Source organism: Carlito syrichta, unplaced genomic scaffold (genome assembly GCF_000164805.1).
Source record: "Carlito syrichta isolate Samal-C Ts95f unplaced genomic scaffold, Tarsius_syrichta-2.0.1 Scaffold130467, whole genome shotgun sequence".
In the NCBI taxonomy this organism is placed as follows: Eukaryota; Metazoa; Chordata; class Mammalia; order Primates; family Tarsiidae; genus Carlito; species Carlito syrichta.
In genome coordinates this window covers 84,879-102,841 of record NW_007074563.1, presented here as the reverse complement: position 1 = coordinate 102,841, position 17,963 = coordinate 84,879, and the positions used below count along the sequence as shown (strand labels likewise).

Here is a 17,963-nt window from a genome sequence, read left to right as displayed (position 1 = left end):
ATTTATTGTAGAGATGAGGTCTCGCCAAGTTGCCCAGGCGGGTCTCGAACCCGCGGGCTCAGGCAATCCACTTGCTCGACCTCCCAAAGTGCTGGGATTATGAACTGAGCCACCAAACCTGACCTAAGTTTTACATATTAATTACATGAACATAGTTCCCCTCTAATATAAATCAAATTTCATAGGCTATATGAAGCAGAACACTTAAACATTATTTTGAAATATTGAACAAGACAAAGGTTTTTAAAACAAAAGGTGACTTTGATAAAGATGTCAACAGAAATTGTAGTGACTCAAACGCGTGAACCAGAAGTGCTTTATAAAAAGAAAATCACTGTAATATTTTTTAAAATGTCTTAGGCAAATCTTTTTGCTTAGAAACTAATTTTCTGTGGACTGCTTTCTGTCTTCAGATTTGTATGTAGTCTTCAGAGGCCTCTTCTGCATAATTGTTTCACACAGCAGTAACCAATTTAAGCACTGCAATATTTTGATGTGAGGTACAGATGTTTCCTGGCTATGTCTGTTAGTTGCTGAAATGGGTGCTGGATATTTTACCATAGTGTTTTAAGGCTTGTGGTCCAGTTATCATAATTGATAGTTCTTTCTCCTGATTTATATGTTAATATTATATACACCTATTTTGCATCTGGTTTAGATACTGGAAATGAAACTGTGAGGTCATGTTATCCCTACCCAGGCCCCTCATCTCCCTTTATTGCTTCCTTTATTGTGCTGAATAGTGTATCAGTGTTTTTCTTTATGTGAGATGGTTTTGTGAGGCTGTTTTTAGTTTCTTATACATATTTAGAAATTATTTTCTACGTTTTTTTAAAATTCTCATAATGCATATTTTTGAATGTGTATTCTTTTATGAGTAATTCTTCTATATCTCTGCTGTTTGGAAATGTTTGATATTTCATGATATGGGTTTGAAATGGTGCAATCAGTAGCTTGATTGAGGTTTTTAAGATTGTCTAATAATTATATAAAACATTGTCAACACTGCTTCTGCTGGATTTCATTGCAAGATCTTGAGTACTGATAGGTGAAATGTAGGCTAGGCTGTTCAAATTATACATTTCTCTTCTCTTCCTTGTGAAGTTTCAGTGAAGTAGTAAAACTACAATACTGCCATCTTGAAGGCTGTTTCTTTTCAACTGTTTGTATCCTTTAATGGCTCAGTTAGGAAGGATCTGTCTTCTCCTATCTAAATATTAATTTATGCTTGCAGGCGGGATAGATTAGATTTTAAAATGTAGTACAAGCTGGATGTGTGACTATTGTGCTGCTTTTTTTTTTTGTCTAGAGGACATCAGTTGATTATAAAGCATGCTTTGTTTCATAGTCCTCATATTTTAAAATAGCTTGTTTTCTATTACTATGGTCACACATTTAAAGGATGTTTGAAGGCATAACAGTCTGCTTAGTAGGCCAAGGGAAAATAAAAGCAGTTTTCAAAGTGTTCATATGTTATATTTTTCTCATTCAGTCAACCTTGGCATATAATTTTTCACTTTTGTTGACTGTTATATCTCTAGTGTCTGTGCTGTCCTTAGGGCATTATAGGTTTTCTGTAAATATTTGTTGAATAGATAAAACATTTTAACTCTGAGGTTTTTGGATCATGGATAGGAATGAACTTATTGTGATCTTTTTTTAATGGTTTGTACTTTTGTTGTTTACTCTCAATGCTAAAAATTTGTGGAGGCTCAGAACATTTGAAAATACATTTGTGGGAATATTTTTTAGAAGAGTTAAAAGAGATTTTTTTTAACTTAAAGATTTTATACCAACTCTGGTACTTGTTTGTCTTCTCTAAATTAGGTTTTAATGTTGATTAACTAGATGTCAACTGTCACCTAGGGTTCTTGATGATTATTTGCATTCTTAAAAATCAGTTTAATATATTGACATATTTTCTGGGTAGGTTTATATTATATAGTGGATATCATAATGTATTATTGCCTGAGAAATTATACAAATTTGTTTCCTGGCTATGTCTGTTAGTTGCTGAAATGGGTGCTGAATATTTTACCATAGTGTTTTAATGTTGCCTGAGAAATTATACAAATTCTACATGTATGTCACATACATTCTAAAGGACAATTATATTTCATAGATGAATACAGTCTATTTAAAAGACTTAAATACAATTATTATTAAAGACTCAGTAAGGGCATTTAGGTTTATATTCTATGGCAATTCTCCTGTGAAGTGGTTTTGTTTCAAAAGTTTCATTTTTGAGATAAGCGGTGGTGTTCTAACAGTACCATCAGACTTTTTTACTTGTATGTTTAAAGGTAATGTGTTCTGTTTAAACTGTTTTATGATACCTCCTGTTTACTTGTAGACTTAGAAATGTTAAGCTTTTTCATGTAAATAAAAATATACATAGAGTTACATGATAAAATTAATTCTTCAAATTTTCCATCTCAGTTGTCTCAAGAAAATAACCCTAAAACTTGTTAGTTGTTGGCAGTAAATGTTCAAAGTAATTCTAGTTGATAGGCTAGTGTATTTTATTTGCATAACTTATTTGTTAGTAGATTAGACCTTACCTGAAAAATATTTTAAGATGCTTTTATGTGACTCTAAATTTAGTGCATTAATTTTCTCACTCTCCTTGCAGCATTTTCAGTTAGCTTTGGTTGACTGTAATCCCTGCACTTTGTCCAATGCTGAAAGTAAGTATTATTAAGTACCATAGTTTTTTAATATGTATTTAGAGTACTTCACGGTAAACAATACTGATACTAATACTGATGATGATGATGATGTTAGTGATAAATCCTTTGCAGTTTTTTCTTTTAGAATTGTTTAATGTGACTGTATTGATTGCCATGACTACTTACTCAAATGGAACATATAAAACCAGATATTGTGAACAGCCTGTGTTAGACCAGTGAAGTGGGTTGTTGAATTAAAATTATCTGCATAAATGAACAAGATTGACTTTTTTGTGTACTAATTATATTGTAGATGTCTTGGAGGGAATTAAAAATAGGATCTGCCTGTTTTTAGGAGAAATAAGTATATAAAGTTTCATATGTGGTAGCTCACTGATTCCTGCCATGTGGGATTGACATTATTAGTAATTATGAAGACATATACTTTTACTTTTTATTGTAGTTTTACATATCAAAGAAAGTTTGAGATGGCATTTTCAATTAGTTTTATAAGAATGCATTTATGAACATATTCTAACACAGTGGCTTTTTCCAAACGACTATTTTCTACTTCTATGTAGATTTATTTCCACAAGCAGATTGGGTTGGTTATAATATGTTTATCAATAATTATATGTTGATGTATTTGCTTATTTAGTTTACTTTAAAATATCAAATAAAAAGATTTAAGAATATTCATTGAAGCTAGATTTCTTAAAAACTTCTTACTTGAAAACTAAAAATTTTGATTAGGATATAAAAGATTGAACTTTTCATGAAAATATCGGGTAATTCAAAGAATTCTAGATTTTAGAAAGTTAGTATTTCTGTTGTAAATTACTTTTTTAAACAAATATAGAAAGATGTGAAAAGATTTTATGTTTAGAAATGCCTAAGGAAATCATTGAATTCATGAAAAACCTGTAGAATTTTTATTATAGCATAGATTAAGAAATTACATAGATTAAATCATCACTGATACCAGACCGATTATCTCATATTTTACTAAAGGTAGTTTCTTGATAAAATGTAAAAGATTTTTGTTTTCTTAAATGAAACTCAGGATTTAGTATTGATCAGAGAATATTTGTAGTATAAATGTTAAAAAAAATAACAAATATAGCAATATTTTACAGCTTCTAAGATGAGGTTAGATTTGAAAGATAATTTAACATATTGATAGAGTAATTTGCATAAGTTTTAATTTATACTTTTTTCTTACTTATCCAGGTCTATAAATCATCTAGAATATAAATTCTTAAAATTCTTATAAAATTAGTTTATGAGATAAAGAAAACAGCTGATTTTCCTTTAATTCAGTACTGTCTATTACCTATAAGCTAACTTTGGTAACTGTCATTTGAATAACTTTTTAGGGATGTTTCATAAATGTCATTAAATATTTTACTCTCTGGTGAGGTCAGTTGTAGATCATTACTCTTGAGAGGAAAATATCTACTTAGGTAGGATGAGTGCACAGAGCAGAAACCTTTCATGTTGAATTTGAAGAAAACAGTTGGAACCATCATGAATATACTGTCAAGTCTGCTCTGCCTCTTTCTATTGGTTATTGAGAAAGGAAATAGGAAATAGGGTGATAAATAGTCATTTTGTCCAGGAGTGAGAAATTTCCCAGGACTTTTCTTTGCTAAAATGTTGGTCATTCTAATGGGAGGGCACATGCTGTGTTAAGAGACTTTAGACCATTACAGTTTAGTTTATTTGGGCCATTTACTTTAGACAGTCTGCAGGATTGCTTGATAACCATGATATAGTAGCTAATGTCACATAGAGCACTAACAATGCAGAGTACCTACTTAGAGTCTGTATTACTGTTTTAAGCACCAGACTCTTTATCTTTGTAAAATTTAGCTCTCTTTGGGTTTTCTATGTCATCATTGATTTGTAATTTAGTTTTAATATGTTTTATTTTTGGCTTTAATTTTTGACTTGGAACTCTATTTTTGGACTGGAACTTGTGTTTTGAAATGTATAGATTACAAGGATTTTTTTTTATTTGCTTAATGTTGCCATTTTGTACTTATAAGATGTGTTCACTTGCTATAGATTTAGTGCTAATTTTAATAATTACACTAACAGAAATTTTATTTAATAATGACCAATGAATATATGTGATTTCTTACCATGTTTATGTTTTTTGGTGTGTGTGTTTGTATGTACTATTTTATTAAAAGCAAATAAAAGTTATGTTTCTCTTTCTTAAATTTATATAGTGTAGACTGTGATTATATTTTACATTTTGTGTTATTCCTGCTTAATTTACCCCAAACTCTGCTGTGTTTTTATTTATCATTTTACTTTTCATCATCTTTTACAGTTCAATTTCACATTGCCCACTTATATGAAACCCAGGTAAGTGTTTTAACTTAATTCCATTTAAAACAAAAATTATGCTTTAATTTACCCATATCATGCTTTAATGAAATCAGATGTGTACAGATAATTTAATGGTGTTCTGGGCGTTACTTCTTAGATAAATTTTACATTTTATACTCATTAAATGTGATCAAGATGTTGCTTAGTGAAACAGTTATTCCAAAGAGTGCTTGCTGTATACAAAAATACTTAATATGATTCACAGCCAGGTGGGTGGGTCACACCTGTAATCTCAGCACTTTAGCAGTCCAAGGCAGGAGGACTGCTTGAGCCCAGGAGTTTGAGATCAGTCAGGCACAACATAGAAAGACCTTGTTTCTACAAAACAATAAAAAATTTGACTGAGCATGGTGATGTGTGCCTGTAGTCCCAGCTACTCAAGAAGGCTGAGGCAGGAGGATCTCTTGAGACCAGGAAGTCAAGGCTGCGATGAGCTGGGATTGTGCCACTGCATTCTAGCCTGGGCAGCAGAGTGAGACCCCAACTCGGGGGAAAAAAAATTAGAAAAGAATAAATAATATGATTTGCCCGTAAAATTGATCCATTTGTAGGCTCAAATGGCTGCATTTAAGATTTATTTTATCTTGATGTAAAATGCCTCATTTTCTTTTCAAAATATTTGGAGGTGGTTGTTGTAATACATTGTTTTAAAATAGTTTATTTTGCTTTTTCATAAGAATGAAATAGCTCTTCTATGTGTTACTATTAGAACAGCATATTAGAGTCACCTTGATGTTGCTAACATTACTTTCTTGGCTACTTTATTCTTTTTTTTTAATAACTTTTTCACTTTGATTTTAGAACATTTCAGTTTTATGTTTGTCAGATTTTGCTTATTTGTATGGTTAAAAAGGTATAACATTTTCACTTCAGGCAATAGTATGTCAAATCAGGAATAAATTTATATGAGACTAGCATTTGGTAATCATAGTTTACACAAAACATAAATTTTATAACCCCCTTTTTTTTTTTTTTTTTTGGTGAGTTGGAGTCTCACTCTGTCGCCCAGCTGGAGTGCAGTGGCCGCTCTGGGCCTCGACCTGCTGGGCTCTGGGGATCCTTCCGCCTTAGCCTTTCAAGTAGCTGGAACTACAGCCGTGCGCTACCACTTCCGGCTAATTTTTGATTTATTGTAGAGATGAGGTCTTGCCAAGTTGCCCAGACGGGTCTCAAACCCACGGGCTCAGGCAATCCACTCACCTCAGTCTTCCAAGGCGCGGGATTACGAGCTGAGCCACCGAGCCCGGCTTATAACTGCTTTTTAAGGGAAAAATACTGTTTGTACATAATTTATAAGATCTTTTTTAATGTTTTGGCACAAATATAACAATTGGGCATATATATGTGTGTTGCAAACTTGTACCCAACAGATACAAGATCCTTCTATATCACATTATCTGTTATGGGATGTAATTGGATAACTTGAAATCATTTATGCTGGTGGCTCTCAAGCCTGGCTATGTAGCATCCATCTGGGAAGCTTTATAAGTCAGGGCCATCTTGGGGAGCTTTGGGAAAGTTAGCATAAAATTTCCTGGATATTTCCGACCCCACCTTCTCCTCACTGAATCATAATGATGCACACTCAGGTTGAGTTCTAATTTTGTTTTCTCCCAGCTTTTTGAGTTCTCAGTAAGATCACTTGTCTGTCATTAACTGAAACAGAAGTTTTCTCACATTTATTTTTTTTTATCAATATTTTTTATTTTGATATTGTGGGGTACAGTTAAGGGTTAGGTATACAAATATGCTTTGTTTAGGCACCCTTGTTGATAAGGGGTGTCTCCCCATCCCCAGACAGATATTGACTACCGTTAATCCCACCTCCCTTCCCCTCCCTCCCCGCCTCCATAGTTTCCCACCACTGTAAATCCTTTTCTTATAGTATTACGATAGATGTTCAAGGTGAGTGTTTTTACTGGAGATGGAATTCTCTTTATTTTGCCACATTGGAATTTGCATTTTATTGTCTTCTGGTTTTCATTGTTTCTGATGAGAAGTTGTCTATTGGTCTTACTGTTTAGTCTTTTGATGGTAATATGGAAACAGGGTCTTCCTCTCATTGAGTCTTTCATTTGATACATTTTAATACTCATTAATATTCAATAAACTTATGGCAAACAGTATATAATTATTAAGTGAAAAGACGGTAACACTGTAAACATGTGAAAGGATGAAAAAAATCTCTACTTTGGTGATTATAACAAGAAAAATTAAGAAAAGCAGTGACTTGCTTACCTCTCTATAATAAATTAGTTTTATAGTTCTACTAATGTATACATATAGACCTTATTTGTGAGTATGAATTTTAAAAAACATTAAGTAGTCACATGTGTTTAATGGCTGCTGCTAGGTAACCGACAGTTCACGGGAAGTTTCTCTATATAGAAAGAAGTCTTTCCGCTAATAAATAAAGAAGAAATCCAGTATCATTTCATAATCCCTGAGAGCCCTGTTCCCACATCACTTTTACAGGATTAAGCACTAAGATTATAATTAAACCTGAAAAGTGATGGGATACTTGTTTACCTAGAATGGTTAAGGAAGACCTCTTGGACAGGAGCTGTTTGGGTTGAGTCCTGAATGGAGAGAAGGAGCCTGTGATAGTTGAGGTTGGCGCGTGCATGCGTGCGTGTGTGTGTTGGTGGATCATTCTAATAAAGATGTTAGCAAGTCAATGATTTCTTTGGCTTTGAGCTTGTAATGTTTGAAAGGCAAAGAAAAAAGTCTTTAGGTTAGGGGTACAAGTAATTTTTAAATTCTTTTGTTAAATTTAATTATATGTATTTAGATTTTATAATTTTAATAATATCTCTTCTCCTGACCCCCCTATATTTTTATATTTTATGGGCTTTTAGACAAAGTTGTTAATATTTTAGTAGATTTTAAAATTAACCATGCATGGTGGCTCATGCCTATAATCCCAATGACTCAGGAGGTAGAGGCAGGGGAGAATGACTTGAGGTCAGGAGTTCAAGACCAGGCTGGGCTACATAGCAAGACCCCATCTCTAAAAACATTAACTGGGTATGGGGTCTTGAGCCTGTACGTAACAGTTACTTGGGAGGTTGAGGTGGGAGGATTGCTTGAGGTCAGGAGTTTGAAGTTGCAGTAAGCTATGATGGCATTCCAAACTGGGTGACAAAGTAAGACCCTGTCTCTTAATAAAATAATAATTAAAATTAAAAAGTTAAAATTTCTTAGTTTCTATGTATATTGTCATACCATCTATAAATAAAGGTAACTTTGCTTCTTGTACAGTCATGCACTGCACAATGATATTTCAGTCAACAAGGACCACATATTTGATGGTGGTCCCATAAGATTATAATAGTGTATTTTCACTGTACCTTTTCTGTTTAGATACACGAATACTTACGATTGCATTACAGTTGTCTACAGTCTTCAGTACATTATAACATGTTGTACAGGTTTGTAGCCTAAGAGCAATAGACTATATCATAAAGTCTAGATGTATATGTAGTAGGCTATATCATCTAGGGTAGTGTAAGTGCATTCTATGCTGTTTGCATAACAACGAAATCACCTAATGAAAGTATCCTCTCATTAAGTGACACATGACTATATAATGTCATATCTCCAAATAATATTATCAGTAATTCCTGTATATTTATATTGATGAATTAATTTACCTCCCATATTTTATTAGCTGGGGCCTCCAGATCATTTTTTTCTGATAATAGTGTTAACTTACCTTCTTTTCTTTATCTTGATTTTAATGAAATAATTTGAGCAGTTCACCATCTTAATTCTTACTAGCCTTTAACGTTTAAAGATAAAAAATTCCTTCCTTCCCATTCTATTATTAAAATGTTGTTAGTTATTTTTTAATATAGATAATCCAAAAAGAAAAGATTTGAAATAATACATAGTAAAGTATCCTCCTCTCTCCATTTTCTCAGGCTCCTGTTTTCCTCCCTAAAGCTACCGTGTTAGCAGTGGTGTTTGAATCCTTCTAGAGAAACACAGTACATATATAAGCAAATCCATATATGTTTATATAAATTTCTTGGTTTCTAAATTTTACTCACATGGTAGCTAATTCTGTATTTTCTCTTCTGACCTAATTTTAATTTTTAACTTAACATTATATCTTGGAAATTATTTCCTATCAGTACATGTAGGGCCACATCACATTTCTTTGCATAGATATACTCTAACTAATTTAACTGCTCCTCCTTGAGGAATAGTTACAAATAATGTTATTAACAGTGTTTATAAGAATTGTTTCATTTTTATCGTTGTTTTCTGTCAAGCATTAATTTATTACCAAAACACTATAGACTGATCAAAGTGTCTTTATACAAATACAAAAATTCTAAATAAAAATAAATGTCAGATGATTAAGTATGTCATGAATATATTAAGGTTTATTTCATGGATTCAAGGATTATTCAATGTAAGAAAATATATTAACAAAATAAGCAAAAATCAATGTAAAGAAAATTAATATTATGAGGAAGAAAATAATATTTTTTCAAAATAAATTAATATTAGGAGGAGAGGAAAAATAATAGGTCACAATCTTGGTATTCTGAAAAAACAAAATAGATAAGCCACTAGCTAATAAGGGGATAAAAGAGAGAGTAGGCACAGACGATATGCAAATGAATTTGAAAACCTAAATGCAATGGAAATTTCCAGGGAAATACAGATTATAAAAATGGACTTTGTTAGAATTAGAAAGCCTATTACTAATAAATAGTTTTAAAATATTTCTTAATAATAAAAGAAATAGAGAAATGCATCAAGTAACACCACATAGAAAGCACCATGCCCACATGGTTTTACAGGGGAATTCTACCAGACCTTTAGAGAACAGATAATTCCAGTGATCTATAAATTGTCACCAAGCATCGAGCATTAAGAAAAAGTTTCTCATTTACCTCTCCCCCTTTTATGGAGGGGGTGGAGGGGCCTTATTACAGCTTTTAATCAGACTTTGAGAGACATGTGTTTAAAATAGTAAAGCACTTTTCTGCACATGCTGAAGTCTATAGCACATTTTAAAAATATAATGTAAATGAAAATCCTTTATTCTAAATATTAACTACAGTGTTTAATATTCTCTTTTTAAAAAATACATTACATAAATTTTACCATTTCAACCATTTTTGTGGATACACCTCACTGGCATTAAGAATATTTGCTGTGCCAGGCCCAGTGGCTCAGCCTATAATCCCAACACTTTGAAAGTCTGAGGTGAGTGGGCGAGTGGATTGCTTGAGCCCGCGGGTGCAAGACCAGCCTGGGCAATTTGTCAAGACCTCTTCTCTACAATAAAAAATCAAAAATTAGCCGGGAATAGTAGCACACACCTATAATTCTGGCTACTTAGAAGGCTGAGTTGGAAGGATCGCTGGAGCCCAGGAGCCCAGCAAGTCGACGCTGGGATGGCCATGAGCATGCCATTGCACTCCAGCCTGGGTGACAGAGTGAGATTACAACTCAAAAAAAAAAGTCTTAATAAAAAGAGTATTTGCATTGATTTATAGCCATCACTATCATCCATCACCAGAACTTTTTCAAAAGTCATCCCAAAGTGAAACTGAATCCACATTAAGTGATAACTCATTTTAGGGATGCAAAGTTGATTGACTCTTAGGAAATCCATTAATATAGTAGAAATAAAAGTAAAATCAAATCATTATCACCATAGATGATAAAAAAAAAAAAAACAACTTTAGATAAATTCAATACCCATTCCTAATGAAAACACTCTTGAACATAGGAATTGAGGGTATCATGATAAAATACATATTGTAGTGCCAAAGCCAGTATTGTACTAAAATGGAAACACTAGAGTCATTTTCACTATAATCTGGAGCAAGGCAAAGATGTCCACTAACTCCATTACTCCTCGGTATTATACTATAGGTATTAGTGTAATTAGACAAGGCAAAGAAGTAAATTAGAGACACAGATTTGCATACTTAATAGCCTTCAATAACAATAGTCAGAACATAACACTGGGAAAAATTCCATTTACAGTGTCAGCAAAGTAGATTAACTACTTAGAAATAAGTTTAAAAGAGATACTATGACTCAGCAGTATAAAGATGTTAATTCTCCCTAAATTAATTTATAAGCTTAACAGAAACATTACTGCAAAAAGACCGACACACTTCTGCTAGGAGTTCACGCTTTCCATCCATTCCCTAATCCCAGATTTATGTAGAGCCAGTCTGTGTTGACTTCATTGTTTGGGCTCTGAGGTCTGATTTTTCAGATGTTTTCTCTTTGTTTCACTTGAAATTACCTGTGATCTTCTGTTAGTTTTTCCTCATTTGTGAGAGATCTTTTTCTTTTCTCTTTAGTTCTGTTATTCAGTGGCAGTGGGAGAGGCTTTCACTTTTGATGCTTGGTTAGCTCTCTGTTCTTCCCTGATCCAGGCTCTGGATTTGTTCTATTTTGAAACAGGACTGTGGCTTTGCTGTCTTTTGTAGTTTTGAGAGTCTAATAAGGTAGAGGATGGGAAACTAGGATTCAGAAACTACTTGCAAATCACAGTGTTCACTGATTGTCGTATGGGTTCCCTGAGATCCATTCCCACTCTATATGTGTATACCCTCAGAGTCCAAGATACAGTAACAGCAGTGAGGAGAATAGAGAAAAGTAGAATGAAATAAGATGGACAAAATTTTTTTTAAAATAAAAACAGAACAATGGAAGCAGAAACCAAAGCAAAAAACAATTGAACACATGCAGAAACACACGCACAGACACCAAAACAAACTGAAATAAGAACAAAACAAAACAAAAAAAAACACCCTAGGAAAACCAAACATACATACACACGTCTAGCACAAAATGGATGGAGAAGAAAAAGAAAAAATAGGATTTCAGATTGAACCCTCACACATATATTCACACACTTAGTAAACTATAATAAAGAGAGGAACAAAAGAGCAAAAACAAACCAGCCCCCCCCCCCCATGGAAAGATTTAACACCCAATCATTCGTGTACACACGTAAACAGAAAAAAAAAGGAGAAAGAAAGGGGGGGAGAATGCAGATCAAATCATGCACAAGGAAAAGTACTTAAAAATTAGAAAAACTAACAGGCAAAAAAACTTTAGAGACACACCTGCTCTTTTGTGGCAGGTTCTATAATTGTTCCTCTCATCTGCTTCTCTGCTTTCTCCTGCAGAGCTTCCACCTTATTCACTCTCTCTCCATTGTCTGGAACAGGGAAGGATGGGCAGTGGGGGGTAGGTGGGGCTGCAGTCCTCCCCACTTTCGTATGCCAGCCAGACACTGCAGTGGGGAGGCAGAGCCTTAGAGCCAGCAGTCTTCCACTGCAGTGGTGAAGCGGAGCCTCTCCTTCCAGCTTCTTCCCAGGAAGACTTCTGTCAGTTAAAAAAAAAAATCTTGCTTGGCTTCTGCGACCCAGGAAATACTAGGCACCAAGCAGAGCAGCTGCAGGACCAGCTGCTTCACCAGGAGAGCCCTGGCCACTTGCTCACAAGCCCCTACTTAGTTGGTCTCTCCCAACATCTTCCTAGGAAGGGTTTTATTGATTTTTAAAAATGGGTTTAAAAAAGGCACTCGGCTTCTGCATCCCAGGAAGCACTAGGGTCCAAGCCAAGCAGCTGCAGTACCAGCCACTTTGTATATTTTTTAAATTGTAGAGATAGGCTCTCACTATGTTGCCCTGGGTGGTCTTGAACTCCTGACCCTAAGTGATCCTCCCACCACTGCCTCTCAAAATGCTGGGATTACAGGTGTGAGCCACCATGCCTGGCCATAAATATGTTTCTAGGAGTTTGACTATGATGTACCCAGAGGTTTTGGGGGTTTTTTTTTTTTCTTCTCTTTATAATTATACTACTTTTTGTGGGTTTTTTTAAAGTCTGGGGTTTGATGTCTTTTATTAGTTTTGGAAAATTCTCAGCCATTTGTTGTCAAATAGTTCTTCTGCTCCATTCTTTTTCTCGGAATCCAATTACACATATGCTTGTAAGCATTATTGTCTCAAACATTTTGGATGCTTTATTTATTCTTATTATTTTTTGAGTTGGAGTCTCACTCTGTTGCCGAGACTGGAGTGCAGTGGCATGCATGCTCCTGGCCACCGCAGCCTTGACCTGCTGGTCTCCGGCGATCCTTCCACCTCAGCCTTCCAAGTAACTGGAACTATGGGCATGCACCACCATGCCTGGCTAATGTTTTTTTTTTTTTTTTGTAGAGATGAGGTCTCACCAAGTTTCCCAGGTGGGTCTTGAACCCGTGGGCTTCAATATGTATACTTTCTTTTCACCTATTTTCAAGTTCACTGATTCTTTTTTTTAAATCTCCGATCTGTTTTCAATTTATCCAGTGATTTTCTTTCTTTTGAGTTGGATTCTCACTCTGTCACCTAGACTGAAGTGCAGTGGCCGCTCCCTGCCACCGCAGCCTTGACCTGCTGGGCTCCGGTGATCCTTCCGCCTCAGCCTTCCAAGTAGCTGGAACTACAGGCATGCGCTACCACACCCGGCTAATTTTTTGATTTATTGTAGAGATGAGGTCTTGCCAAGTTGCCCAGGTGGGTCTCGAACCCGCGGGCTCAGGCAATCCACTCACCTCAGCCTCCCCGAGTGCTGGGATTACAGGCTGAGCCACCAAGCCCGGCCGATTTTCTTTCTTAAACTTTAAATTATTAATAGTATTTTTCAAGTTTAGAATTTTCTTTTGTTTGTCTTTCTGGAGTATTGATTTTCTGTCCATTTACTCCTTATAATTATGGTTTGTTTTTTGGTTTTTTTTTTTGTCTGAACATTTAGAAAATATCTGCTTTAAAGTTTCTTGCAACTTTTAACATCTGAGCCGCTTGTTTCTTTTTTCATTGATTTCCTTTTCTTTTGAATATGGGTAAAATTTTCTATAATTTTGTCCTGCATATCATAATGCGTTGCAGTGAGTGACTTATATTTTCTGAAGATCGATCTTTTTGCTTTATTGACCAGTTATCTTCGCTCAACTCACACTCTTTGTCTTCCTTGTGGTAGGCAGCAGCTAAAATCTCTCTTCGTTCTTTTAGGCTGCTTGACTTCTGTAGAGTACATACAGAGTTCAGAGATTTGAGCGGAGTTTTTATGTACAATTTGGTGTTTCTGCTCTCTGGCTCTCTCCTTCCTGGGATTTCTCCCCTCACTTCCAGCTCTCGTGATAGCCTTAAAATCTGTCCAATGAGTCTTCAGGTTAGTAAGATTGTTGATTTCTATTTGAGTTCTAGCCAGCCAGGTACCAACTGGGACCTGCCTTCAGGTAAAAATAAAGAAAAGGGGTTACTCATCCAGTGCCATTTCCTTCCTATGGTTTTAGCCTGATTTAGGTCTCTCTCCAGTGCTTTCTGATAGTTGACTTTGTATTTTATATTTATGTTATGTTTCATCCAGAAGTTAAAGCTGTCATTAGAATGCCATTCTAACATTACCAGAGGCAAAACTTTTACTCAACACTGTTAAAGATATACTCATGTTGCCTTTTTAATACATTATTTATAATTGCTACTTAATGTTCTACACTAAGCATTCCACTTGCCCAGTGACATAGATCTAGGTCACCCTCCGCCCCCCATCTTCCCAATACTAAAAACAGTACCATTTAGAACATTACCTGTGGAAAGGTTTCTTTGGCATATCTACTCCAAGAATAAGATTGCTGAATTGTAGCTTGTATATTCCTAATTTTATGAGTAAATCTCCTTTCAGCAGGATATGTGTAGTCTACTTTACTCATATCTGGAATCACTCAACTTTTGTTTGCCAGTTTCATGGGTAGAAAGTAGTATTATATCATTTAAATTTGCATGTTCTGATTTCTAGAAATGTATACTTTTCCACATTTCTTCATCTTTTATGTACTGGGTCTTATGGTCCATTACCTGTTTTTCTGCCTCTACTTTTTAAGTCACATCTTTATTCTTTATGAGCTGTACTGTTTTGGTCATGTCCATTAAATTCTTTCCCATCTCAAGGAAATGTTCTCCTACATTTTTTCCTTTTAGCTTCTATACGTTTACTTTCCATATTCAAGTCTTTAATGTGGCTGCTGTGTTTTTGTAGATAGTGTGATGCAACGATTTTTTCCCCCCAAGTATGGGGAGATCTAAAAAATACTGGAATTTATTTATTAAAAATGTGTATTGATTCTTACATGTTTAAACTTCAGTCACCTTCAAAGTACTCTCTCTTTGTTGCAGCACACCTATCGAGATGCTTTTTTCACTGCTCAAAACAGTTTTTGAACTTGTCCATTTTGATGCCTTTTCGTGCTTCTGCTGTTTTTTGTCTCACCTCTTCCACATTGGCAAAACGTTTCCCCTTGAGGAATTTTTTCATCCAAGGAAACAAAAAAAAAGTCTCTTGGGACGAGATGGGGTGAATAGAGAGGGTGGGGCACAGGAGTCATGCCGTTTTGGGTCAAACACTACTGAACACTCAGCGTGGTGTGGGCAGGTGCGTTGTCATGGTGGAAGAACCAGTCACCTGTTTGCCACAACTCAGGACGTTTCTTTCACAAATCGTGGCACAACCTTCTCAAAACTTCCAGATAAAACTTTGGTTGACCATTTGATCTGGAGGAACAAGTTCTGAGTGTACTACAGGGGACCTGCCCTCTAAGAAATAATGCCTTTTTTAGGGGGTCCCTCCCTCGTATGTCATTGCTTTTATTACTAGTTTTTGGAATTACTAATACTAGTAGTAACATTTGTTGAGATGATTCAACAAGGTGATCTTCCTAAAATATAAATCTGATATTACTTGAAATTGTTCAGTGATTCTCCGTTGTCTTAGGCTATAGTCAATAGTCATTAAATACCTTAGAGAGGTCTTTGTGATATAGTCTCTACATTTTCTGCCCAGCCTGCTAGTACTCTAGACTTAATACATGTTCATTTTTCCTCTGGGAAGTATCATGTTGTGCACAGCACAAATATATTTTATTTGTTTTTTGATACCTATTCTCCGCTACTCTATATTCCTAGCAGTTTTTCTATTCTGTATTAGGTGTTCAGCAGATATTTATCGATTGAAGGGATTGAGTCAATTGACGCTTATTCTTAAGTAACTGTCTAATTAATTTTTTTAAGACCAGATCAATGTTTTCAAGAACTAGTTTAGCTAATAAATAAAAGTTTATTTACTCACTACTGATAATCTCCATTGGACAGTTCTCTAAAATCTTCTCTATGTTGGGATAGTATATATATGTATACATATATATATATATGGCTCCTTAATTGTTTCCATCCTTAGGATAACCCTGTAGGTATTAACCTGTTTTACATCAATTGTTTTATCTATGTTGAATCATAGTTTAAGTGATTTGCCTGAGGGTCATATAGCTAGTTTTACATTTCTACCTACTCTTTTGGGAAAGATTTGTTTGCTTAGGCAGTTATTTATGAGTAATGATATAAATAAAAGCCACTTCATTGTTCTTCCAAGTACGTTTTAAAGGTAATGTTTATGAGGTATTCTCTTTTAGGCATTTTCCTTTTGATTTTGAGGAGTTGTCTTAAGATTTATGACTGTAGTAATAAATGGGTTTCAGTCATATTAGTACTTCTGAGAACAGCACATAAGTGGTTCCATTTAGAGTTTTGCCACTGAACCTTAAATATTATAAACATTGTTAGACTGTAACTGTGGGACTTGAGATCTTTTATGCTATTTAAATTTGAGATGATTTTAACTATTGGGATTTGGAAAATTACTAAAAGGTAATATTTTAATGATACTTTGTCCTGTTCTAGTGAATGTTAGTTTTAATGGTGTTAAGCACTCTGGACCAAGACCTATTATTCAAAACTGTCTAATGTTAATCATTCAATGATGGCATTAGCACCTTTTTTCCAGTTGGTTTTTAAAAATATGCTAAAGAATCAGTATTGTAATTCTTAATATATAAAACATATGAGATAGTTCTTTAAAGATTATATTAATTTTTTCTCTAAATCTCTTTCTGCTCTTCAGAGGAAGTATCATTCAGCAAAGGAAGCTTATGAACAACTTTTGCAGACAGAAAACCTTTCTGCACAAGTAAAAGCAACTGTCTTACAACAGTTAGGTATGTAATAGTATACATTTAGTGCATTATAAGTGCTTCTCTTAATGTTTTTTACATGCCAAGAATGACAGATAAGTGGTTCATATGGTCTACTCCTTTTCCTTCCTTTGCTCAGAGTTGATAAAATTAATCTGAACTCAACATAATTCTACCCACCACCAAGCATTGTCCATTTTGCAGTCTATCTCAGTATAAATCTTTAGTACAGCTGACCCTTTTAAATTCTCAAAATCACTCCTTGCTACTTAACCATGGGCAAGGAGGATTGAATACTTCCTTTGTGCCAGACATATACTTAGCACTCAATGATGTTGTGATTTGCTTAAAGTCACTTAGTGATGAGTGAACTTACTTTCATAACTGTACCAATAATAATAACTATAAAGCATTTTTTCTAAAAATTGTAGAACAGCTAACTGTATAGTTTCTGTAAACATGCAGCTCTGTTCTAATGTGGAGCATGAGAATTTGTTTGCTTTGCTTTGGGTCTGGACAAATTATTTATTCTTAATTTTTAGCCAACATTATAGTAATATGAATTTTTGTAGTATAACTATTTTTATATAATTTTAAATCACTTCAGCTTGGATTTTAGCATTTATCTTTTTGATCCTAATATATATTGTGTGATTCATTATACAAAATAAACACATTGCCTTCATATAAGACCTTTGATTTTAATTTTGTTTATTTTTATTTTTTTTAATTAATTAATTAATTTATTTATTTATTGAGTTGGAGTCTCACTCAGTCGCCCAGACTGGAGTGCAGTAGCCGCTTCCGGCTACCGCAGCCTCGACCTGCTGGGCTCCGGCGAT

General features: G+C 34.4%; 1 protein-coding gene across 10 annotated transcripts in view; it reads left to right on the top strand.

The window, feature by feature from the left end:
- Positions 1-17,963, top strand: part of KDM6A (lysine demethylase 6A) — a 216,122-nt gene that overhangs the window by 132,566 nt on the left and 65,593 nt on the right. For all 10 annotated transcript variants that reach the window (XM_021708037.1, XM_021708035.1, XM_008049054.1 and 7 more), the window contains 3 exons: positions 2,633-2,687; positions 5,008-5,042; positions 17,052-17,145. Coding sequence is in view for 9 of the 10 variants with exons in the window: in XM_021708035.1 (XP_021563710.1) it covers positions 2,633-2,687; positions 5,008-5,042; positions 17,052-17,145 (184 nt within the window). In the remaining variant the exon portion in view is untranslated. The remainder of the gene's footprint in view (positions 1-2,632; positions 2,688-5,007; positions 5,043-17,051; positions 17,146-17,963) is intronic.